The following is a 27,043-nucleotide window of genomic DNA, read 5'->3' as shown; positions in this document are numbered from 1 at the left end:
AGCCACAAGGGGAGTTTTGTATTTTTTACTGACAAGTTTCGCTCTTAAAATGAACAAGAGCATCATCAGAATACACACTGAAAAAGATACAAATTGAGATAATACGGAAAATTTACACTGACATTACGCGAAGTATATATTCTACTTCCAGTATGGTGACATACGTTTATAGTACGTCAATGTAAGTTTCCCTACTATCTCAATTTGTACATTTTACGGTGTATATACTGATGATGTCCTTTTTCATCTGAAGAGCAAAACCGGTCAATAAAAAGTGCAAACTGCCACCTGTGGCTGTGTTCAAAAACTTAGTTTTTACAGTCGCTCCCCCAGCAGGTAATGCCTGCCCTTGGTATACATGCATATACTCCAATTTAACTAGTCTCATTGTATTTTCGCAAATTTCGTAAAGAGGCCGCTTCTTCCATTTTTCATGTCACGTCCATCACTAGAATGAGATTTTCACTCTACAGTGGAGTGTGCGCTGATACGAAACTTCCTGGCAGATTAAAACTGTGTGCCCGACCGAGACTCGAACTCGGGACCTTTGCCTTTCACGGGCAAGTGCTCTACCAACTGGGCTACCCTAGCACGACTCACGCCCCGTCATCACAGCTTTACTTCCAGAATGGAGCGCACGCTGATATGAAACTTCCTGACAGATTAAAACTGTGTGCCGGACCGAGACTCATTGTGGAAACATCCCCCAGGCTGTGGCTAAGCCATGTCTTCGCAATATCCTTTCTTTCAGGAGTGCTAGTCTTGCATGGTTCGCAGGAGAGCTTCTGTAAAGTTTGGAAGGTAGGAGACGAGATACTGGCGGAAGTAAAGCTGTGAGAACGGAGAGTGAGTCGTGCTTGGGTTGCTCAGTTGGTTGAGCACTTGCCCTCGAAAGGCAAAGGTCCCGAGTTCGAGTCTCGGACCGGCACACAGTTTTAATCTGCCACGAAGTTTCATGTCCATCGCTGTTTGTACTCTTCTCGTAATTCCGGTTGCCTCCGCGGGTGTTACAATGGGTGTTCTTTCATAATGTTCCTGTGTTAGCTGCTGCATGCTGTCACAATCCGCGACTGTAACGTGCTGCGCGCTGTCAAACCTCCCATTTATTGCAGTTTGAACTTTCCCTGAATTTGAGAGTATGTCTTTCTTTTTATTTCGAGGTAGTCATTCTGTCCTTTCCTTGTTTTCCCTTCTTCTTTGCCCTTTCCAGGCACTCCACTCGTTCCGTCCATTAATTTTATTACTGGCCTTCTTATTGTTCAACTCGTTTTCGCCTATATTGTCAGTTACGTTATCGGTTTGTGTCCTATGTCTCTTCTTGTTCTAGCCTTCACATAGGACCAGAATATTTTGGTTCTTTCTGCATCTCGCTCTCTTTTCGATGGAGGTTTCCATTTCTCACCAAGATGTGTGGTAATTCTACAGTCCGTTTGATCAGTGAGCCCGGGTTTTATAGTTTTCTTCCCGGAAAGTGTGTCGTCGTCTTCCACTGTGGACCTGATACTTGTTGTGTGGCCGGCCGGAGTGACCGAGCGGCTCTAGGCGCTACAGTCTGGAACTGCACGACCGCTACAGTCGCAGGTCCGAATCCTGCCTCGGGCATGGATGTGTGTGTTGTCCTTAGGTTAGTTAGGTTTAAGTAGTTCTAAGTTCTAGGGGACTGATGACCTGAGCAGTGAAGTCCCATAGCGCTCAGAGCCATTTGAACCATTTGAACTTGTTGTGTTTGTATTTACTCTGTGGTTTCCTTGACGCTCGCCAGCGCATTGCACTATGATCCAGAATCCATATTCGCTTCTTCGAATTTCCGGCTACAAGAATGTTTGGTATGTCGCACAATCTTTTTACCTCGTTGGCTGCATGGTTTCTTCCTTTTCGCACATGGAATACACACTGGAGCTCGCTTGGTATTTTTACAGGTATTTCTTAGACAGTCACACTCTCCCCTGTGGGAGCAAGTCGATTTGTTTTCCTTACAGTACTGTGCAATGTGCCCATAGTCGTGGTAGTTACAGTATATGGTGATTGCAGCGTAGCTCTTCCCAGTGGTTGATCTAAATCCAGTGTATACTCTTTTCTATGTAACCAATTGTGCTCTGACATTTGTATTTACCTCCACCACATAATTTTCTGCCAGCTTCTCCAGTGGACCTGTTTTAAATCTGACTTTTATTTCTTCTAAGAATCGCTTCATACCTGTCGTTCCCTCCAAGTTCTGTTCGTATAGTGACTCAATTAATTCAGTTTCTAGCATCGTAACAGGGACGTCACGCACTATCGCCCTGCCTACGCTATCTAGGTGGCTCCCATAACATTTCCTTATTTAGCTCCGAATTTTGTTTAGTTTTCTGATTTCCTCTTCCGTTTCAATTATGACTACATTGTTTGCTGTCTTCATTTGCTTGACTCTTTTCTTTCTTCGGATCAATTAACTATGTCCGAGAGAGTTGTATTTCCTTTGTGTCCTTGAATTTGATGAATAGTACTCGTAAGCTACATTGCTTGGGTTGTGGGGCCTTCCTGTTTGATTCTGTGGTGGCCATCTGAACGAGTGCAGCTGTGGCTACCGCATAAAAGGAAGAACGAACCGATTAGCTTTTGTCCTCTTTCCTAAGACAGGCATGTTCTTTTTCTAATTTTTCTGTACGTACAGTCGACTTTGCGTGTGATGTTGGCCAATGAGTGAGTTTGTATTTCAGTTCTAGTACTTTTGCGGCAGTAACCTTTGTGGTTAGGCGGAATTCTTCATCAATGGGTTGTATTGCGTCGTCAAGTTCGACTGACTCTACATTACTTGTTTCTGAGTGCTCGGAAGTTTTTTTTGGGGCTTTATTGCACTCTCTGTGTCGCCTTTTGCCTCATCTATGTTTCGTAATGTGTTGATGAGACACCTAGGCCTCAATACGCTGATCTTCACGTATATGTACGGACGCCGTTGTTACCGACTTTGCTTTCTGCGACGTGATACGGACTGCCCGCTACCACGGACGTGGACACGTTATAGGTATTACGGCTGCGAGCAGCGGCTTCGGGTTGCCGTCGTAGGGGCAGCCACCGCCGGGACGCTCACGTGACGTCACGTCGCGTCGCGTCGCGTGGCGTAGTCCAGTGGCGGCTGCTCGGCCCTCAGCGTGTGTGCGGCCCGCCTCGTTGCTCGCTCTTACCTTGCAGCTGTTCGTATCGGGCCACTGCACTGCCGAGATGGCTCAGTATGTTTTCCGGTCTCTAGTGCTTACTGATTCGCAAATAGTGTATTTCTAGACGGACTTCATTACATCCCTTTCTCGTTAGTGCTTTGTTCACTTCGTGAACTCAGCCTATTACCGACTTACAGCAACGTGTAACCGTTTCCCTGTGGTTTGATGTACCGGCAGGGGCAAGTATGGATTAACAGGCTGCCTATGGCACCCAGGACAGAAAAATATCGCAGAAAGGCAGAGACTACACCCAAAGACGGTAAACCTCATCAAGTACTCACGGACACAACGGCGAAAAGGAAACTAAGGTGTGGAACATTAGAAAACTTTGAAACAGCTGGTCGCCAAGAAACTGTACTTTTGCAACTGATCTTCAGGTTTAAGTCCATACGCAAAAAAATAACTGGAATTGTAATTAAAAAGACGTCGTTAATACAGCTTGCTTAGCTATCAAAGGCGATTCGGCAGTACCAGAGGACAGTGAAATGAGAACAATAAGATAGACGTTCTCAAACGATGCGATGAAATGTTGGCCTAAAATTCCCTTTCAAAAGTTGTACTGATCTGTACTAAATTTAACACTGAGAAATTAAACACAAAACTACAGCAAATAGCAAGTGACAGGCACTTCAAGTCTGTCGGTGAGATCGTAGAGCAATCGAGGTAAGTAAAAGCAACACTGATATTACGGTAACAAAGAAGTAGAGGGAATGCAGGAGAACACATGACATCTGCGGTACAACCAAAAGTGCACATCTACACACACAAAGATTAAATACTGCAATACGGTGATCAATCCTAAATCTATGTACAAGAGTCAAATTTCAATTTTCGGCCGAATAGGCGATCTGAAAACATCCTGAAGGAAGAGCGAAAATTATTAAGAAAATTAGGCTAGACAAAATGGAGATCGAAATCCTGGTAAACAACACAGAATTCCTCATACTTTGCTGCAGACATTGGAAAACGAAGATTTAAAATTTGCGAGCATGTTAAAAAAACTCCCAATGACAAAGCTTACATTAAAGATTATGTCGTACATGGGAGAAAATTGTTTCCTAAATTATCAAATAGGAGGAAAAAAGAGAAAGGACCTAATGAGAGCTGACACCGTATTCCTTTCAAGAATTATATGTGGGTTATAATTTTATAAACTTGAGATTGTTTTGGATTAAGCGCAGAAGGCACCTTGATTAAGTCACTGATGCCACGTTTAAGAGCTATGACGCGTCCTCTGGACAAGATGTCAGAGTTACCAGTCACACCCACTATACTGCAGACCCTCGAAAAAATCTTTCGCCGTTTGGATCAGTGGCTCTTAACACACACTTTGATAAAGTTTCTAAACATCCAAAAGGGAATCTTAACCTGCTCTGTCACCTACAACTTGAAGCGGCTGTTACTTTAATTAGCTACACGTTATCAATTTGTATTCTATACTTGGCACCACGATCAGGAAAACATTTTTCAAGCGAATACACAGAACTTATGTTTAACGGGTTTTCTGACGATGGTTACTAAAGTTAATAAATCCACCAAGCATGCTAAGAGAGTGTTTTTGCTAGAAATAGCAGATAAGTAGTAGATAGCATCCCACTTATACAGTCGATGGATAGCACCTACTTCGAATATGATAGACTTAGAGGCATTATGGGCAGACTCTAAGCGAACTGCAAATCACGTTCTGGAGAAGTATATGCCAAGTTAGTGGATTAATGATGGTAAATACCCACTGCAGTTTAATAATAAATTCGGAAAACTCTGAGGAAGCAGAAACTGTTGCTCACTTGATCCTGCAGAGGATGACAAATGACAACAGGCAAAAGTCAACAGAAATTCGGGTGTCTAAAATAATATAGACACACGGACCATCCATCTACCACAACCGTAATAAGTTAGCGAAAGATCTTGCAGGGAACCCGACAAAATTCCGTTTCTATTTCAAATCATTAAGCAGGACAAAGATTTATTTCAAGAAACTCGTTGACCAGCCTGGTGTGGCAACAGAAGGTAACAAAAGGGAAGATGAACTTTTATACTCTACATTTACGAAATAATTGAGGCAGGAGGATCATACAAAACGTACCGTCATTTCACCGTTGTACAAGCTCCTGCATGAAGAACATAGTAATTGGCATCTTTGGTCTAGAGAAGCAATTGAAGAATTGGAAACAAATAAATCTCCATTTCCAGATGCAAACCCACTTTGGTTGTAGAGAGAGCATTCAGCAACATTGACTTGCCTTGCGTTTATCGCGAATCTCTCGGTCCAGTCCCAAGCGACTGAAAAAAGCGTAGGTGACTCCTGTATATAAAAAAGAAAAAGAAACGGATCCGAAAAATTACAGAAAAATGTTAAAATCTGTTTGCTGCAGGATCCTTGAACATATTCTCATTTCGAATATAATACATTTCCTTCAGACGAAAAAGCTTCTCTTCACAAAGCACGACTGATTTACAAAGCATGACTCGTACTAAACACAGCTTTCCCTTTTCTTGCATGATATTCTACGAACCATGGATGAAGGGCAATATGCAGATTACACATTCCTAGATTTCCAGAAAGCATTTTACATGGTGTCCCACTGCAACCTGTTAATGGAGGTATGAGCATACGAAATAGGTTCTCAGGTGTGTGAGTGACTCGAAGAATTCTTAAGTAATAGTACCCAGGCCGTTATTCTCGCCGCCGAACGCTTGCCATACACAACAAAATCATCAGGACTGCCGTAGTGAAGTGTGAAGGGTGATATATATGATCTGATGGACAGGGTGAAAGACAGGCTGCAGCTGTTTGTCTGATGTGCGAGACAGTGTCGTCGTTGTGACTAGGAGGTGACTTAGACAAAATTTCTGGTTGACATGATCCACAGCAGCTTGCTGTGAATGTACTAAAATGTAAGTTAGTGAAGATGAGTAGAAGAAACGATCTTGTAATGTTCCAGTACAGTGTTAGAAGTATGGTGCTTGACACTACCACGTCGCCCTCAGGGGCACAGCATTCGTTTGCTGGATACGTGCTTGGCTATCCCCGGGTTCCTAAGCTGGGGACAGGTAAGAGCCGTCAGTCCTCTGTCACGGTAAGCTCTGGGCATGTTTCAGCGACCACTGCTCGGTGTGGTGGTGGAACGTTGTGTGTCACTTCACTGGGAACGGGTATCTTGGCTTGACTGCTCGGATCGCAAGAATGGTAGAAACCTCTCTCTCTACCCCTCAGTCTCAAGGTTCAAAAATGTTCAAATGTGTGTGAAATCTTATGGGACTTAACTGCTAAGGTAATCTGCCCCCAAGCTTTCAGAGTAGTTAACCTAAATTATCCTAAGGACAAACACACACACACACACACACACACACCCATGCCCGAGGGAGGACTCGAACCTCCGCCGGGACCAGCCGCACAGTACATGACTGCAACGCCTCAGACCGCTCGGCTAATCCCACGCGGCAGTCTCAAGGTGAGCTGCACGTCGATGGGATGCATCATGGCTGTTGAGGCGAACAGTCAATAGTGGACAACCTCTGGGGAACTGCCGCATCTCAGTTGTATGAGACTTACCTAGGCACGCTGAGCTTTGTCTAGGTGGACCTTTATTTCCATGGCTGTTCACGGGACCGTGATGGAACCCTACGAGTTTCCCCTTCTTCCTCGCAGCAGAACGTGTAAGCCGCTAGTAGTTATCAACACCTAATCTAACAAGCGGGCTCCTGTAGGATGTCCTCCTGATTCAGGAATTATCCAGAGTGCTGCCATTCATAGTAACAGAAAGCGCGCTGCAGGCCGAAATGTGTTTTCAATTGTTAAACGTTAGAGTCGCGAGAGCCAAGGCTCGATGCGTGATTAAGGAGAGTGAGGAAAGATCAAGGCAATCGTTCCTGGACTCCATCAATCGTTCCATTTGTTCTACGACAGTATGGGAAGCCATCACGTGAATTTCCAGAAAACACAGTCGTTTCCCAACAGCAGCGGTTCTGAAACAGGGGTCTCTCTAAACTAAGCCTAAAGATACAGCTCAGACGATAGCAGAGCATTTTGCAACGATTACTGCCAACACCTGCCAGGATCTGGCGTTCAGCCGATACTGTACGATTGTGGACGGGACAAGGTGGGCTTCACATCGAACAATTCTGAATCTTGCAACTGTCCTTTCTCAATTAGGGATCTGGATTATGTCTCAGGCTGATGATACTGCACCCGGTCACGACCAACTCTGATACTGTATACTTCGACATTTGCCAGCAGACTCAAAGGCAATCCTCCTCGAGAGTTTTCGTTTAATATGGCAGACAGGTCACTTTTCCAACTCGTGGAGCGAGGCAATTATGATGCCTCTCCTCAGACCAGGAAAGGACGGCCTATGTCCCAATAGTTACTGGAATATCGACTTAACGAGCTGTGTAGGAAACATCTTTCAGCTCGTGGTTAAGCGTCACTTGGTCTGGTTGTTAAAGACAAGGCAACTCCTTAGCAGCTATCAGTGTGGATTCTGGAGATTTTGGACCACTGTTGGCAACCTGACCCTACTAGCTATTCAGCAGGCTCTCCTACATAAATATCATTGTCTAGGTGTATTCTTTGATACCTGTAGGTCACATGACCTACTTGAAGACACAGTATTCCCGCGCACCTGCATCACTGGGGTTGTGTGGCTACCTCCCCATCTTCACACGGTCTTTCCTGTCTAAGCCGTTTTTTATGTCCCGGCTTGCTGACACATTGTCAGATCGGTTTGAACAGGAAAATGTTGTCCCTCAGGGCAGTGTTTAAAGTATTACCCTCTTTACCATAACCATAAACAGTATCATGTCTACGGTAAGGAGTCCTGTGCAATGTTCCTTACTTGTGGACGATCGTGCAAGTTTCTGTTCCTCCTCCAGTGTTACAATGGTGACTTGTGACTTGTAACTTACAGCAGTGTAGAGGCTAGAGGAATGGGCTGCAACGATGGGTTTGCAGTGTTATGTGTGTGTGTTCATTTTAATCGTTCTCGGCGTATTTTTGATTTATTTCTTATGAGGTTCCTGGACCTCATTTTTTATTCCAAATTGGCGTGGTTACCACACCTGAGGGACCTGAAAGCCAGAACCCAGAAGGCACCAAATAGCTTAAAGTATCTATGTCAGAAGTCTTGAGGAGCGGACAGGGCGCTTGTGCTCCAGTTTTGTAGCATTTCTTGCGATCACGGCTAGACTATGAGTGCATCCTATACGGATCAGGGAGGCCCCTCTCATCAGAAGATTACTGAAGCTATCCAATATGAAATGATTAGACTGGCGACATACAGGTGCTTGCAGGACCAGACCTATATCTGGTATTTTTGCTGAGGCTGGCTGGGGAACCACCGCTCACCTGTCCGCAGCTCGTGGTCGTGCGGTAGCGTTCTCGCTTCCCACGCCCGGGGTTCGATTCCCGGCGGGGTCAGGGATTTTCTCTGCCTCGTGATGACTAGGTGTTGTGTGATGTCCTTAGCTTAGTTAGGTTTAAGTAGTTCTAAGTTCTAGGGGACTGATGACCATAGATGTTAAGTCCCATAGTGCTTAGAGCCATTTGAAACTAACTTACGGTAAGAACAACACACATACCCATGGTCGAGGGAAGACTCGAATTTCCGGCGGAAGGGGCCGCGCAATCCGTGTCATGGCGCCTCAAACCGAGCGGCCACTCCGCGCGGCCGTAAAACATGTATGTTCCTCGCTGCTCCCAATTAATCTGTACATAATACTGCTGTTCGTCCGAGTCTCGAATGCCTTTTCTTCAAACGTCCATGAGCAACAAGGTTTGACACTTACGTGCAGCTTAGGGGTGGAGCAAATACAACCCCACCTGGTTACTCCAGACGCTAAGAGTGATTTTTGATTTAGTACTGTACAGGAGAGACTGCACTCCTGCAATGTGTTTTCAATACACTGTTTTACGACATTTTAACTGACTAGTGGTATTTACAGATGGATCTAAACAGGGTTATTCCGTTGGTTTCCCTGTTGTTTTTCCCAATTTTTTCCTCAATTTCTGACTGGTGCAGGACTTCATTGTGTTCGAAACGGAATTATACATGTTCTAGCAGGCACATAAACAGATGAGACTTGTTTTAATTGCTGAATCACTTGTCCTGATTTCCTGCCCTTCATTCTCTGTAATGCTTGTAACCAGCAGATAAAGTAGTCTAGAAGATCCAAGACGCCTTCCCCCGACTACAAAGACTGGAGAAGGAAGAGTCCTTCTCCTGGGTGCCAGGGCACAGGCGTGGTATAGAGAATGGAAGGACGCATACAGCAGCAAGATATGTGTGTCGATCCTCAATTAGTTCAGTTTGCCACCCCCGACGTTCTCTCGCCTGGCTGTTGAGCACAGAGTGACGGTGTTGGTTGTGGGTTAGGAACGTTCAACATCGAGGTTATCAGCTCCCGTACGAATGAAAGGCAAACTGACATAAAACCGCGCCCACTTTCTCCCAGTTTCACCCATGATCACCTGTTCAGCCACACTAGCTCACAATGTGGGAAGCAACAACACAGATGCGAAGAAGATTGGCTGAAACTAACAGATAATGGGCTGCGTTTCGTTAAGTCCATAACGCGGCCGTGGCGTACCACCTTCCAGCCATGCAGGTAGGATGAGGTCCTCGTTACTCGTCTTCACATAGGCCAGAGCCCCATGATGCGTGGTTTCCTTCTACGGAGAGTCGAACCTCCAACGTGTGGTGCTTGTGGAGTACAGATCATAGTGTACCACAGTTGGTTAGGCTGTGGATTGTTTTCGGAACAAAGGGCGAGCACTTGTACACCACAACCGGGAACCTGGAGCTGGAATACGATGATGATGATGATGATGACCGAAGGCTGTCAGCTCATTTCCTGACAGATTTGCCATCTATATTAGCTGACAATCAAACGAATGTGGTATGACTTTTAAGGTCTTATGAATTATCCGACCTGTTATCTGAAATTTTAAGATGCCATATTTAATGTGTTGTCAGGTTGGTTGGCTTATCTCTGTTTTTGATACGTGATCAGCCAGATACATATTGCTGTGAATCCCTTTTAGTTTTCCTCCAGCCTTCTTTGTGTATTAATTGACAGTTTTCGCACATCTCCCCCATCTGTGGTGTTTTTTCCCACGTTGTGAGCTAGTGTGGCTGAACAAGTGATCATGGGTGAAACAGGGAGAAAATTGGTGCGGTGTTATCTCAGTTTGCCTTTCAATTCATTTCTGCATTTTAACCACATTAGTTTCAGCTGATCTTCGTCCGGGTGCTGATTATCTAGATGTTGAGCGCCCCTAACCCACAACCAACACCGACACATTTATTAAATATCTAAAGTTGCAAAGTGGTGTGAAATGCAATAAGCATGTAAGGACGGTAGTAGGGAAGGGAAATGGTCGACAGTTGTTACTGGGAGAATTTTTAGGAAAGGGTGGTTCATCTGTAAAGGAAGATCTCCCATAGATCGGACTAAAAGGCTGACTCAAAGAACTTCAACAGTGGGCTGCTAAATCTGTTACCAATAGTGTTACATGGCAGTTTATTTCCAAATTCAATATGCAGACCCTAATTATCAGTCAAGTCGAATACTAATGCTGCATGAAAACTACAAGCAATATTCACTAGCGCTCATGATTGTATTTATAAGTATTTCTGTATTTCCTTTCTTCTTTTTAGCTGAGGGCGTATTATTGTTGTGGCAGTCTTGGCGTCTTAAACATACTCGGTAAAGGGCACTTTCACTGAGGAGAACAGAATGATCATAAAGAAGTTTCTCTACTCAGAGAGTAGATGAGGACATCCGCCATCACATTCCAGCAGAAGATTCAGCTGAGGCTGGGCAGCGTGCAGTAAAACTTCATTGTGCGTGAAGAGAAAAGCAATACTTTGTAACTAGGATAAAAATGTGAAAAACAGGAGAAAACACGAGCCATCGAAGCACAAGAGCAGCCGTGAAGCCCAGGTGTGGCCTGCGGAATGTTTGTCCAAATTTTAAAGAAGGGTTCTCTGGTGGAGTTATTATTTCAGTGCTAGGGGCGAGTTCCACTACGTGTGTACATGTACGCCATTTGTTTTGCCGTGACTGAAAATCCGTTACGCACTGGGACAGGTTTTCTGCCTTCTTTCTCATGTCACGTGAGAAATAGAACTTTTCGGTGAACTACGACATAGTTCGCAAGAGTGGGAAATTGGTAAGCTAATTTTTAAATTATCATTGGTCGGAACTCGCCAAACCTGCTGCCATTGACTGGTGAGATTCCGATGGTGGCGGAACCGGCTGAGTCCAATAGAGAAGAATTGGAACACACCTGCTTCCGGGCCGAAGTAGAGGGCACTCGGTCCAGGGTTTGAGGCAGTACGCTGGGCTGTTGAGCCGCATAGCGAGCTGTCTCTCACTTAGAGGAGAATACAGAGGCTCAGCTGATCTCAGAAGTTTGATCAACTATTGCAGTTGACTTCTGCCATCGGACAACTTAAGGGTGGTAAGTATGAGCTGGCACTGCGGCCACTGAGACGAAGTAAGTATAAGCTCAGTTAATTTGCAACACGCTTTCGCCCCAGGAATCTAGTTTTTACAGCCAGTACGTTGCATCCATCATGTATTTAAGAGAGTATTGGTGTTTGTCCATGCGTTCACAGGACCTGTCTTTAAATCTCTAACCTTTTCTACGACCATTTGCTACCTTCATAACACAGTATGTTCATGGAAGGTGCAGTCCCATACTTTCGTGCATAGGTGGCCCACCCATAGTAATTTTCACCTTATACGACGTTATTCGTTGCTTGCTTATCATCATGTATTTTAGAGAGTATTGGTGTTTGTCCATGCGTTCACAGGACCTGTCTTTAAATCTCTAACCTTTTCTACGACCATTTGCTACCTTCATAACACAGTATGTTCATGGAAGGTGCAGTCCCATACTTTCGTGCATAGGTGGCCCACCCATAATAATTTTCAATTCATACGACGTTATTCGTTGCTTGTGTAGGCTTACAGTATGTTCATGGAAGGTGCAGTCCCATACTTCCGTGCATAGGTGGCCCACCCATAGTAATTTTCAACTCATCCGACGTTATTCGTTGCTTGAGTAGGCTAATCAAAACTGACTGAATCCCAGAGGGAAGACGACGTTTTATTAATAGGACGATAAATGTGAAATACCTGCGCGAGAGATAAATACTCTCTGGAATTCAAGCATCTCCGTGCGAACTCTATAACAAAGGTATACAGACTATATTAAGCTACGGCAAATAAATAATTATTCTATGTTGAACATTCTAAGAGAGATCTATGTCGGATTGGCTGTACCAATCGATTTCCGTAGAGCGATAAATTATCTTTAGCGATTTCAGGTGGAGAAGTTCCAGCAAGGAGACTCAACGAGATCTGCTGCTGCAAAACGCATACACGGTATTACCGTATTCCTTAACTTACGGAGAACAGTAAGCACTATAGACTTCACAACGACCGCAAACATAATTATAAGGAGTCAAAAGGAGCAAACAGTAAAAAGGAATCGGTAAACCAAACCATAAATAAAAACAGTTAATAATAATAAGCAATCACATTAATAAAACACTCATCAAATAATAGAGAGAATAAAAATAAGAACTTTAGAAAACGCTGTTGAGATTATCTGGAGGACCGGCATTTGATGTTGCCTGCAGAACGATTCTGCTCCTGCCAACGTACATTTCGGATGATGACTACGAACATAAGAGAAATTAGGGCTAGTCAGAGGCAAGCAGACAGTAATTTAAGTTTCCTTTAATTTACGTCTATGGTCACAAACTTCTAGTTAACACATTACCGGTTTCGGTCTTTAATGACCATCATCAGATCTGTTCCATAAAAACTTTGTTTCTGATGATGGTAATTAAAGACCGAAACCGGTAATCAGTTAACTAAAAGTTTGTGACCATAGACGTAAATTAAAGGAAACTTAACACATATACGGGTCACTGTTTTTTTCGCGACGATATCGCAGCTTGTGAGACAGTAATCTTTCCCTCGCTCTATTTACGGACGTAACAGGAAAGGAAATGAGTATTAGTGGTGCATGGTAGCCTCCGCCGTGCACCGTACGATGGCTTGAGGCGCATCTAAGTAGATGTAGATGTAGATAAAAGTCAAATGTAATGTATTCATAGATGTGAGACGTGTTTCCCACTGCGCTCACCGGTGCTGCAACATTACAAGCTCTGTAGGACAGTCTCACTGCTGTCCTCAGTCTGCCAGCCAGCCAACTAGCGCAATATTCGCGCCCGCACCAGACAGCCAGCGCTTCAGGGCCTGCAGTACTGCGGCCAAGTTACGTCAAAGCTCCACTGCTGGACACGAGCGAGATGTGTTAGTGGCAGCTGTGTGAACCAAGCGCATTGTTGCCACATGAACCATGTTACCGACGGTGGTCTGTTCGGTAGTGGTCGAGACACATCATGCTGCTTGCACGAAATGATATTGTAGAAAGGACACTGTGCTGCAGTGTGCATTTTCAGTCGTCGGACGAGGAAAGGTGCTCTTCTCGTAGGTATACGAAAGAGACATAATGGGTAGAAGCACTCATGTGCTACTCTCAGTTAATTTTCAAGCCTCATTTTCTTGTTTTAAATAGTCTGTTTTCGCGCCCTCTCTGAGACTGCGCATGCGAGGGCCTATTTCGCCGTGCCTTCCGTACGTCCCTATTTGAGAATTCTATGTGGTTGTTGTCTGCGTCATTGTCACATCATGTTCATCGAGCACTAAGTGAAGACTAGTCTTAAACAAGACTCGCCTTCTACGCTTCGTCTGTAAATTCAAGTCTGACTTCGCAGCTGGCATTATGTGGACTAGTGAAGCCACTTTCAAATCTGGAGAGGCTCTGAATAACCACAGTGCTCGAAATAGGTCAAAAGTTCCTTTCGGCCTTATCGGTTTACTTAGAAAGCATTTTACCTGAGAAATGAAAAGATCGCGGCCACAATTAGGGAGAAAAAGTGCCTGCAAACTAGCTATGACATGCCCTGTGTATCTCACTGTTCCCAGTGGAGTTTTCGAGCAATGTTGTTCACCCATAGTTGGTGCTGGTACACATAAACAACGCTCTGATTATATATATATATATATATATATATATATATATATATATATATATATATATATATAAGGTGTCCGAAAAAATGACAAAAATTAGGGATAAATTAATTATATCCCCTATTATTAAATTATATATATTGTTTGGGGAGTAAAGGTCAATATTTTACAAGGTCATAGTATAATTAATTCTGAACAAAAAATGTTATATGAACATAGCTCCGAAAGCTTCGTTAGGGAGTTAATGGATATTGAAAGGAACTTTAATTCTGCAAAATTGATGTGCACAACGTGAACCTATACGCAATACAACCGGACCATAACGTGATTTTCTTGAAGACAGTGTTACAAAGAAGTATAGTTATGTTACACATTTTTATATAATGGCCGGCCGAGGTGGCCGAGTGGTTCTAGGCGCTACAGTCTGGAACCGCGCGACCACTACGGTCACAGGTTAGAATCCTGCCTCGGGCATGGATGTTTGTGATGTCCTTAGGTTCGTTAGGTTTAAGTAGTTCTAAGTTCCAGGGCATTGATGACCTCAGAAGTTAAGTCCCATAGTGCTCAGAGCCATTTGATTTTACATAATGCTTATTTACTTTTCATTTAGTACATAAAGCATTACAACTTGCGTGTTACATATATTCAGTTAAAAACGACTACCATGCCTTTTACAAACGGCTTTAACACTTATCGTACAGATGTTGTACAGTTCACAGAACAGGTTCGAATATCCCTCCACGAACGTCAATGCACTTTTGCGCTCTAGCGATAACATGGTTGTGTTGCTTGTTCAGTTACCTGTGGTTGGTTCCTAATCAATTCAGCAGCGTCCATTTCATCTCTTCACTTTGTGCACCTCTGATTTCATCCAACCCCATAAACAGAAATCTAAAGTTGTAAGGTCAGGTGGTCTTGGAGGCCAGTTAACACCACCGCCACAGCCAATCCAGTGATTAGGGTAGGTGCGATTGAGATGGTTCCTCACACGTAAGGTAACATGTGGACGGGCACCGTCATATTGAAAGTAAACTCCAGTTCGTTTGGCTAAAGGAACGGCTTCCAATAGTTCCACAAATGAATTTTCCAAAAAATAGGTACCTGTCTCCCGTCAATAGCTGATTGATAATAAATGGATCTATCAAAAAGTTACCGATCATGTCGCATCTAACATCTAAGGCAAAACGATCTTGGAAATTGCTCTCCGCTGAAGCGTGTGTATTTTCCCGTGACCATCGATGATTACTGCGTGTGTTGTTTATTCCATGTCGTGAAAACTGGGCTTCGTCAGTGAACAGTATGTATGGAAGCAAATGACTATTCTCAATTACCTAGTGACAGAATTGAAATCGTTAGGCACTGTCGCCAACGTGGAGATTTTGGATACGCCGCATGTGAAATGGATACAGGTTTTCCGCATGTAATGTTTCCCATACACGTGTCTGTGGAACATTCATATGCAAGGACATTCTTCGTATGCTCTAACTGGGACTTTGCCCAACACTAGCGATAATTTCTTCCTGTTCTTGCAAAGTTTGTTGACGTGCACGCTCGGACGAAAAATGTCTACTCGGAAGAGAGCCTGTTACACGCAAAGTGATAAACACTTTGGTAAACACCTTGCGATCAGTAATCGTCAAGTCGGGAAACGCGTGCGATATTCTGCTCTTGCAGCGGTAGCACTACCGCAGCAGATACCATAAACATACACCATATCTGCGTATTCTTTATTACCGTAGACGTGAGGTATTGTTAGCTGCGCTTGTACGAACACAGTTAACACCATACACTACACGGCTAACCGATCCGTCGCCGGTGCACTACACAATGCGGCTTATACGGCACAACTGCGCAAAAATGGGTGATTGTATTACGTACGTCACGTGGTAGGTTGCAAAGCGTACACATGGCATGTACCCGTGCTTTGTTTGCAAGAAAATCACGTTACGGTCCAGTTGTATTGCGTATATGTTCACGTTGTGCAAACCAATTTTGCAGAATTATAGTTCCTTTCAATACCCATAACTCCATAACGAAGCATTTGCGGACCTATGTTCATATAACATTTTTTGTTCAGAATTACTTATACTATCACTGCTAAAAATATGAACCTTTCCTCCCCAAACATATTTTAGTTTGGTGTAAGAAACCGATCCCTATATTTTGCCGATATGTTTTTGCGACACACTATATATGTGAGAGTGTTGTTTATGTGTATCAGCTCTGGTTGACCATAAGCAAGTTTGCTCGAAACCTCTGCTGGGAATAGTGAGGTACGAGGGCAGTTCAATAAGTAATGCAACACATTTTTTTTCTGAAACAGGGGTTGTTTTATTCAGCATTGAAATACACCAGGTTATTCCCCAATCTTTTAGCTACACAACACTATTTTTCAACGTAATCTCCATTCAATGCTACGGCCTTACGCCACCTTGAAATGAGGGCCTGTATGCCTGCATGGTACCATTCCACTGGTCGATGTCGGAGCCAACGTCGTACTGCATCAATAACTTCTTCATCATCCGCGTAGTGCCTCCCACGGATTGCGTCCTTCATTGGGCCAAACATATGGAAATCCGACGGTGCGAGATGGGGGCTGTAGGTTGCATGAGGAAGAACAGTCCACTGAAGTTTTGTGAGCTCCTCTCGGGTGCGAAGACTTGTGTGAGGTCTTGCGTTGTCATGAAGAAGGAGAAGTTCGTTCAGATTTTTGTGCCTACAAACACGCTGAAGTCGTTTCTTCAATTTCTGAAGAATAGCACAATACACTTCAGAGTTGATCGTTTGACCATGGGGAAGGACATCGAACAGAATAACCCCTTCAGCGTCCCAGAAGACTGTAACCGTGACTTTACCGGCTGAGGGTATGGCTTTAAACTTTTTCTTGGTAGGGGAGTGGGTGTGGCGCCACTCCATTGATTGCCGTTTTGTTTCAGGTTCGAAGTGATGAACCCATGTTTCTTCGCCTGTAACAATATTTGACAAGAAATTGTCACCCTCAGCCACATGACGAGCGCCGGCCGGTGTGGCCGTGCGGTTAAAGGCGCTTCAGTCTGGAACCGCGTGACCGCTACGGTCGCAGGTTCGAATCCTGCCTCGGGCATGGATGTGTGTGATGTCCTTAGGTTAGTTAGGTTTAATTAGTTCTAAGTTCTAGGCGACTGATGACCTCAGAAGTTAAGTCGCATAGTGCTCAGAGCCATTTGAACCATTTGAACCACATGACGAGCAAGCAATTCCGCACACATGGTTCTCCTTTGCTCTTTATGGTGTTCGGTTAGACAACGAGGGACCCAGCGGGAACAAACCTTTGAATATCCCAACTGGTGAACAATTGTGACAGCACTACCAACAGAGATGTCAAGTTGAGCAATGAGTTGTTTGATGGTGATCCGTCGATCATCTCGAACGAGTGTGTTCGCACGCTCCGCCATAGCAGGAGTCACAGCTGTGCACGGCCGGCCCGCACGCGGGAGATCAGTCTTGCTTGACCTTGCGGCGATGATGACACACGCTTTGCCCAACGACTCACCGTGCTTTTGTCCACTGCCAGATCACCGTAGACATTCTGCAAGCGCCTATGAATATCTGAGATGCCCTGGTTTTCCGCCAAAAGAAACTCGATCACTGCCCGTTGTTTGCAACGCACATCCGTTACAGACGCCATTTTAACAGCTCCGTACAGCGCTGCCACCCGTCGGAAGTCAATTAAACTATACGAGACGAAGCGGGAATGTTTGAAAATATTCCACAAGAAATTTCCGGTTTTTTCAACCAAAATTGGCCGAGAAAAAAAATGTGTTGCATTACTTATTGAACTGCCTTCGTACATATGGCCAGTGTGCAGGCACCTTTTTCCGGTAACGGTCGCTACAATATCTTTCTTTTTCAGATTATATATACAAAGTGTCCCAGAAAACACCGGCAAAATTTAGTTACAGATTACTTACACGAAAACAAGAAAAAAATGTGTAGTAAACAAGGGCTCAAAAATACATACCTTAAGAGCTATGGGCACTTGTTCAGTAGAAGAACGTGTTTCACACTAGCAAAGATAAACAAATGCTCATAGCATTGTAGAGCCCATGGTTACTGTAATCTTTTAATTATTTCTGAATAAGGAACCTGGCCCCAAAATGTCTCGTTTTTTTTTATGCCTAACTGGGAACTGCGGTGAGGGGGACAAACGTTCTGAATCATGAAGTTCGGATATTTTTGCGTTTTTTATTTTAAGAAAGGCAAGAACTCTTGCCGATAAAAACATGACCCAATCATAGCCGCATTGCAGTACAGGGAAGTCTCCTATATGAGCGTCACGACACCCCAGCAAGAAGCAAATTGTGTCTCAATATTCTCCGTTAGGAGACTAGAACTTTGTATATAAATGGAGAGAGGAGGAATCAGTCTCTCACTATTTTCCTTACCTAAGCATACTCTTTAATATTGTTTTCACACCCAAGACATCATTTTTGTGGGACGTTATCAACGTGAGGAAGCATTGGCGGGAGAATGTATGTTGTTAATTCATGCGGGACCTTTATGGTGGGTCTTTTTCAAATAGTATTTTCTGGAGTTGAGAACAAGCAGGCAGTTTGGTCATTTAATCCTTTCACCGGCCGTGGTGGATATACTTCCCACTAAATGTATTTCTTTACAGCATTTAAGGGAATATGTGTTACCGCGTCTGTACAATCCTGGCATCTAGTGGCAGTCCACTGCACCATCTGTAGTTTCTATTTGTTGTGAAATGTAGCCTTCAGGACTGTGGGAATTATATATCCCACCGAACAACGGTGTTTTTATGGTTACTGATAAGTATAATTGCCACCAAAATAGTTTCTGTAAGGGGCTTTGGAAGTGTACTTACCACTCAGTCTGTCATTAGTGTTCCTTGGGAAGCGTACCTAAAGCCAACTTAGGGAATACGTCTTGCCACCTCTCTCTATGCCTGACATATTGTTGTAGTATCCTGCACCGCGTTTATGAAAACTGCTACAACAATCAGTTTCTGTTTGTCGTGGGATCACTACTGTTGTCGGAACACATTGCTTCCCTTCAGCAATACACATTATTCTAACCTGTACAGTCCATATCTTTATTGTGTGATAAAGTTTCAAGGATTGTTTCACATTGTGGTAAGTAAACTTTAATATTTTCAACAAATATTTTTTTTAAATAAAATAAAAGAAAATATAAAATAAAAACAGAAAAAAATGGTCATTATTTTTTGTACGTGTGATTGAAACACTTAACAGCCCACAAACGCGATGTGGGAAATCCGTTTACCATCATAGTTTTAATACGTCACAGAGGTGTCGCGGTGATATACGTACCGCCATAATTTTTGGGCCGTATCGTAAATCACAAAAATAAAATTATCAAATAAATATAGTCAGTTGATCACGATTCTAAAAGGAAAGCAAAAAAAAATTATCCTCGCTAAGTCGCTACAAGGAATGCGTCCACGAAATGGTTAACAGTACATCTTGCAGTGAACGTTTGGGACTTGAAAGCCGCGTGCAGCTATTAGGGAAAGGAACATCTCAAAACACTTACTGGTGACAGAATGCTGGTTTCAAGAACTTCCCGCATCGGTATGGCAGAAGAGGCCGAAAAACTGCCTACCTGGATCTACCTGAAGCCTCTAGCTCCAGTATGGCGGGGGTGCTACACAAATTTACGTCGCCCAGCCAAGGCCTTTTGTGCGCTCTTTGTGCGCAGGGATGACAGACAAAAATTACATGTTCACCATGGACAGGAAGGCATCAAGGGAACCTTCAGATTGTCTCGTCCCTCTGCCTGCTGGGATTTTGGGAAGGCTCAGGCCTTTCAAACAATTTAAGAATGGAACGCTACATTTATGGTGGCTCTGAATCTATGTAAGGACACAAAATCACCTGTCTTAGTTTAGCCGAGGCTCCTGGTCCGATACACTGGAATGTATGGGCCGTCCAGATAATGATGTCCTTGATAAGTGTTTTGTTCACTTTAACGCTGGACGGAAACTCACAACACGCTGCCGAAAGTGACCACGGGAAAAAAAGTTCGGGAGCACGTCTTCTCCTTTGTGCGTGTGAATCTGCGAGACGGGAATGGCTGCTTCTCCACAAAAGAGAAGAATATCGTTAAATTTGATTACAACTGTCTGGCGGGTAGAGCAGACGAGTTAGAGAGGAGACATGAATCTCGTGGAGTCTTGCGACTGGCGCAAGACACTTGTGGGGGCAGTTGCTTGAGTGCTTTTGGGGATTTTACCAAGGTTTGGTGGAAAGGGAGCAGAGGAGAAACTTGGTGCTCTGATTCTGGACTTGACCCCTGTTATGACTGGTTGCACATGAGACACTTGCACACTAGAATAGGTATTGACTGGGGAACCTGTGGTAAGGACTTACGTGTACCGATAGTTTAGACCTCAGTCATCTCAGACAACTCACTGTGCCAAGGGCAATCTTATTCGTGTCTGGTCTGCGGCCTTGACGTTTTATCTCCTTGCGTGCAGTACGGTATGAGTGAAATTGGTCCATGGTATGACTGGTGAACCGGAGTGTCACATGCTGGAACCTGATGAGATTTCAGGGCTCCCTCCCGCCCCATATGTGTACTATCCTGTTTGTTGAGCAATGAGAAACATGCCAAACATAACTTCACTACCAGAAATATTGTCCGAAACACTTCGTTGCAGATTTTGTAAACGGCATAAGAAAATTTTGCAATGTAAAAACATAATAATAATTTTTATAAAGAAAGTAATGTAATTTGCCTCTTTCACTTGATATTTAACGATACTGGTAAGCACACATTATGTTTTCCAGAGCAGTGCCTGCCACGAGAATAAAAACAGTGCGTAATACCATCAAATTAATCTAACAACCGTAATATTCTTTCCATACTTTCTCGTCTCTGTATTCGCCACAGATGCACGACCCCCACAGTACACCAAACTAAATTGCATCAACTGATGATGGATCGCAAGGCGATTCGAAACCGGTCACGAATAAACAAAAATTGAAGAAAAAACGGCGATTGGTTGCAGTAATTCCTGAAACCGTTAATAAGACAGTCTCAGTGTTCCAAATCCAGAATGGATAGAAGTTTTGTTTGTGATCCGTCTAACAGATCGCCAGCTGCGACTTCGCATATTTCGTGCCCGCGATAGAGAACTACAGGCGGCAGTCGCCGGTGCTCTGCAGATGCTTGGACCACGAGCGTCGCCCGAGACAGCGCTACACGTCGACAATGGGCTACAGTGTTGCTGCTCTGACCTGATAGGGCAAACAGAACCACAGTGACACCACCTGCTCTCAGCTGCACCGATGTAGTACGACTTCTGTGTACAAGAAAATCATCACAGTGCACTCGGCATTAAGGCAGTTTCAGATTGCATTGTTTTCATGTTTGGAACCAGAGTAAATAGTTTCATCGGACAAACCTTAGTCTTTGCCAAACAGCTGCCACCCTGTGGAGTGTTAACTATTTGTTGCGTCTATGTTGTTGGAAGAGGATGTAGATGAAGATGAAATGGGAGATAAGATACTGCGTGAGGAGTTTGACAGAGCACTGAAAGACCTGAGTCGAAAGAAGGCCCTGGGACTAGACAACATATTGGAACTACTGATGGCCTTGGGAGAGCCACTCATGACAAAACTCTACCATCTGGTGAGCAAGATGTATGAGATAGGCGAAATACCCACAGACTTCAAGAAGAATATAATAATTCCAATCCCAAAGAAAGCAGGTGTTGACAGATGTGAAAATTACCGAACTATCAGTTTCATAAGTCACAGCTGCAAAATACTAACACGAATTCTTTACAGACGAATGGAAAAACTGGTAGAAGCGGACCTCGGGGAAGATCAGTTTGGATTCCGTAGAAATGTTGGAACACGTGAGGCAATACTAACCTTACGACTTATCTTAGAAGAAAGATTAATAAAAGGCAAACCTACGTTTCTAGCATTTGTAGACTTAGAGAAAGCTTTTGACAACATTAACTGGAATACCCTCTTTCAAATTCTGAAGGTGGCAGGGGTAAAATACAAGGAGCGAAAGGCTATTTACAATTTGTACAGAAACCAGATGGCAGTTATAAGAGACGAGGGGCATGAAAGGGAAGCAGTGGTTGGGAAAGGAGTGAGACAGGGTTGTAGCCTCTCCCCGATGTTATTCAATCTGTATATTGAGCAAGCAGTAAAGGAAACAAAAGAAAAATTCGGAGTAGGTATTAAAATTCATGGAGAAGAAGTAAAAACTTTGAGGTTCGCCGATGACATTGTAATTTTGTCAGAGACAGCAAAGGACTTGGAAGAGCAGTTGAACGGAATGGACAGTGTCTTGAAAGGAGGATATAAGATGAACATCAACAAAACCAAAACGAGGATAATGGAATGTAGTCAAATTAAATCGGGTGATGCTGAGTGGATTAGATTAGGAAATGAGACACTTAAAGTAGTAAAGGAGTTTTGCTATTTAGGGAGTAAAATAACCAATGATGGTCGAAGTAGAGAGGATATAAAATGTAGACTGGCAATGGCAAGGAAATCGTTTCTGAAGAAGAGAAATTTGTCAACATCGAGTATAGATTTAAGTGTCAGGAAGTCGTTTCTGAAAGTATTTGTATGGAGTGTAGCAATGTATGGAAGTGAAACATGGACGATAACCAGTTTGGACAAGAAGAGAATAGAAGCTTTCGAAATGTGGTGCTACAGAAGAATACTGAAGATAAGGTGGGTAGATCACGTAACTAATGAGGAGGTATTGAATAGGATTGGGGAGAAGAGAAGTTCGTGGCACAACTTGACTAGAAGAAGGGATCGGTTGGTGGGACATGTTTTAAGGCATCAAGGGATCACAAATTTAGCTTTGGAGGGCAGCGTGGAGGGTAAAAATCGTAGAGGGAGACCAAGAGATGAATACACTAAGCAGATTCAGAAGGATGTAGGTTGCAGTAGGTACTGGGAGATGAAGAAGCTTGCACAGGATAGAGTAGCATGGAGAGCTGCATCAAACCAGTCTCTGGACTGAAGACCACAACAACATGTGTTGCCAAAAGTTCATGATTTATTTGACATCAAGCTTAACTTGTATTGTTTGTCCTACTTTATGATCAATACACCTGTGCCATAATTTTTCTAAAAGATCAGTGTTCTGTTGATAATTTAATCGCGATCATCAGGTGACTACAATAATGACACACCACCATTTCACTAAATTTTTTGAGCATTCAAGTTCATTTAGACCCTGATAAGTATGATAACCTCTAATGCAGGTTAACAACAACACCGAGAGACAAAAGGGCAAAATCAATTTAGCAGGTGCATGGGACAGGTGGAAGGTTACTTAAAGTGACTGCTGTCAAGGCATAAACTCATAGGCGCCTGTAGCCTTTCAAATCATACTGCAGGTCCAGTATAGTCTTGCGAAATTACTTGTAATTGCGTTTCAGAAAATAAAATATCTGTAACGTGAATTATAATTTCATTTTCTATATCATGCACTTCCTTGGAACCCTATTTCGAAACTCTACTATTTATTGGTAAATCACAAAGTACGTTTCTGCTATTAATTCTAAGTCGATATTTGAAATTTGTTGTTTCCTTTAGTACCCGTACTTTCAAATATAGGAAGTTTCTTCTTGAACAGATTAAGTTCGACACCTACGTTAATGATAAGCGTGCCCGCCAGGAAAGCCGAGAGCGTTGGAGCGCTTGCTCCCAGCACACAGGAAGGCGAGCCGAGTCTAGTATCCAAGGTCCGCCTCGCGCACTGTCAGAGCGGGTGGGATAGCCGCTAAGCCTGGATGTGGTTTACAGACGGTTTTCCGTATCGAGTCAGGTGAGTAACGGTCTGGTACGCTGCCCCGGCTCAGATACACGCTACGTACACACTACGAAAACGTGATCACACTTGAACATCAGGTCTACACAGACGTAAAGACATGGGGCAAACAGATTCCTTCCCGGGCGGAACAGTGATGTCAGGAAGGGTATGGGACCATCATATGCTGCCAAACTGGCAAAACCGATGTATGATGACACCAAACCCGCAGCGAAACGAGAGAAGACAACGGGGAAAAGGGGACATTATTTACAAGTTTAGCCTCCGCTCCTACTGAGTAAATTTCTTAAACGCGACGCTGAATCACCGTGGAAAGATAAGGCCACTATCCAAAACGAATGTATCTTTTATTTTATTTCTGTTAACTTGATGGCTTCTTAGCAAAGAACAGGTGGAACTTCGCCTATGACAAGTTATCGTACCTCGCATGGTAAGACATCATCATACCCGCCATTCACATTTCTGTAACTGTCTTTGAACTGGTGGCGATTAACAGTCGTTGGTCCAAATAAATTTTCATGCTGTGGGCCACCACCCTTATTAGGCGTTCAAGTCGCTTGGCACGCAGCCTATCGCACGCTCCTGACCGGCGCAAACACTGCAGGTGTGCTCAGGTGTCCGATCTCCGGTGTGTCGTAACTGGAATGTGCTGCTGTGGAGAACTGATAGTCACTAACATATTCTGCGAGTTTTACACTCGCCGTCTATAACCCTAGAAACATGGGTGTTCTTATCGTGCCGTTGGTGACGATGCCACTGCCTGTGTGTTTAAGATGTGTTGGGTACTCTGTCAACCCCACAGCAAGGAATTTTATTGTTCTACACCATCGAGTGAACCTGGACAAATCCTGTTATGTGCAGCACACAGCTTTAACATCTTATCGGTACCTAAGAACCAGAGCGTTATGTGGCTTCCGTTCTCACCGTACTGTTTATAGAAGACTCACAGCGGCGTTGGGCTGTGTTTTGTAGCCGCCATGTTGTTGCGCGTCTTCGCCTGGCTGCCGCTAGAGGTTGGAGGATCGCGCTCTAGTTTTAACAGAGCGCGATCCGCTGAGAAAGGGTCTACATCCGGTGCGGCGACGCCCTTCCGCTGCGCTCTGATTGGCTCGGGCCCTCTTATCAGTAGCCACATCTGCTGGAGGGGGCCCAGTCTCGCTCCTGAGGCAACAGCATGCTCATTCGACTCGAGGCAGCTGCACAGTACACATCATTATGATTTATAGTAGTGACTTATAGGGTTTCTACACTCCTGGAAATTGAAATAAGAACACCGTGAATTCATTGTCCCAGGAAGGGGAAACTTTATTGACACATTCCTGGGGTCAGATACATCACATGATCACACTGACAGAACCACAGGCACATAGACACAGGCAACAGAGCATGCACAATGTCGGCACTAGTACAGTGTATATCCACCTTTCGCAGCAATGCAGGCTGCTATTCTCCCATGGAGACGATCGTAGAGATGCTGGATGTAGTCCTGTGGAACGGCTTGCCATGCCATTTCCACCTGGCGCCTCAGTTGGACCAGTGTTCGTGCTGGACGTGCAGACCGCGTGAGACGACGCTTCATCCAGTCCCAAACATGCTCAATGGGGGACAGATCCGGAGATCTTGCTGGCCAGGGTAGTTGACTTACACCTTCTAGAGCACGTTGGGTGGCACGGGATACATGCGGACGTGCATTGTCCTGTTGGAACAGCAAGTTCCCTTGCCGGTCTAGGAATGGTAGAACGATGGGTTCGATGACGGTTTGGATGTACCGTGCACTATTCAGTGTCCCCTCGACGATCACCAGTGGTGTACGGCCAGTGTATGAGATCGCTCCCCACACCATGATGCCGGGTGTTGGCCCTGTGTGCCTCGGTCGTATGCAGTCCTGATTGTGGCGCTCACCTGCACGGCGCCAAACACGCATACGACCATCATTGGCACCAAGGCAGAAGCGACTCTCATCGCTGAAGACGACACGTCTCCATTCGTCCCTCCATTCACGCCTGTCGCGACACCACTGGAGGCGGGCTGCACGATGTTGGTGCGTGAGCGGAAGACGGCCTAACGGTGTGCGGGACCATAGCCCAGCTTCATGGAGACGGTTGCGAATGGTCCTCGCCGATATCCCAGGAGCAACAGTGTCCCTAATTTGCTGGGAAGTGGCGGTGCGGTGCCCTACGGCACTGCGTAGGATCCTACGGTCTTGTCGTGCATCCGTGCGTCGCTGCGGTCCGGTCCCAGGTCGACGGGCACGTGCACCTTCCGCCGACCACTGGCGACAGCATCGATGTACTGTGGAGACCTCACGCCCCACGTGTTGAGCAATTCGGCGGTACGTCCACCCGGCCTCCCGCATGCCCACTATACGCCCTCGCTCAAAGTCTGTCAACTGCACATACGGTTCACGTCCACGCTGTCGCGGCATGCTACCAGTGTTAAAGACTGCGATGGAGCTCCGTATGCCACGGCAATCTGGCTGACACTGACGGCGGCGGTGCACAAATGCTGCGCAGCTAGCGCCATTCGACGGCCAACACCGCGGTTCCTGGTGTGTCCGCTGTGCCGTGCGTGTGATCATTGCTTGTACAGCCCTCTCGCAGTGTCCGGAGCAAGTATGGTGGGTCTGACACACCGGTGTCAATGTGTTTTTTTTTCCATTTCCAGGAGTGTATTTTTTGTACTCTTTAGGCCAAATTCTGTTTCGTGAGGCAACAGCATTATTACTTTACTCGAGGCAGCTGCACAGTATACACAGCCATGTCTAACCGAAGCAGCAGCATTAAGATATAGATGCCTATTTATAATTTAATTTCTAAACTACACATTGATCTTGCCAAAAGCCGAGAAGCGATTGTTCTTAGTGTTTCAGCTCTCTGGGGCACTCTGGGATGCTCTCTGGGGCACTCTGGGATGCTCTCTGGGGCACTCTGGGATGCTCTCTGTTGCACTCTGGGACG

The 27,043-nt window shown here is 44.6% G+C and overlaps 1 protein-coding gene across 1 annotated transcript in view; it reads right to left on the bottom strand.

Annotated features, from left to right (window-relative positions):
• Positions 1 to 2,978: 2,978 nt before the first annotated feature.
• Positions 2,979 to 27,043, bottom strand: part of LOC126199144 (streptococcal hemagglutinin-like) — a 113,478-nt gene continuing 89,413 nt past the window's right edge. The window contains exon 4 of the mRNA XM_049935899.1: positions 2,979 to 3,171. Coding sequence (XP_049791856.1) covers positions 2,979 to 3,171 — 193 coding nt within the window. The remainder of the gene's footprint in view (positions 3,172 to 27,043) is intronic.

This window comes from Schistocerca nitens, chromosome 8 (genome assembly GCF_023898315.1).
Source record: "Schistocerca nitens isolate TAMUIC-IGC-003100 chromosome 8, iqSchNite1.1, whole genome shotgun sequence".
NCBI lineage: Eukaryota > Metazoa > Arthropoda > Insecta > Orthoptera > Acrididae > Schistocerca > Schistocerca nitens.
The sequence above is the reverse complement of the archived record's forward strand: the minus strand, read 5'-3'. Positions and strand labels throughout refer to the sequence as shown.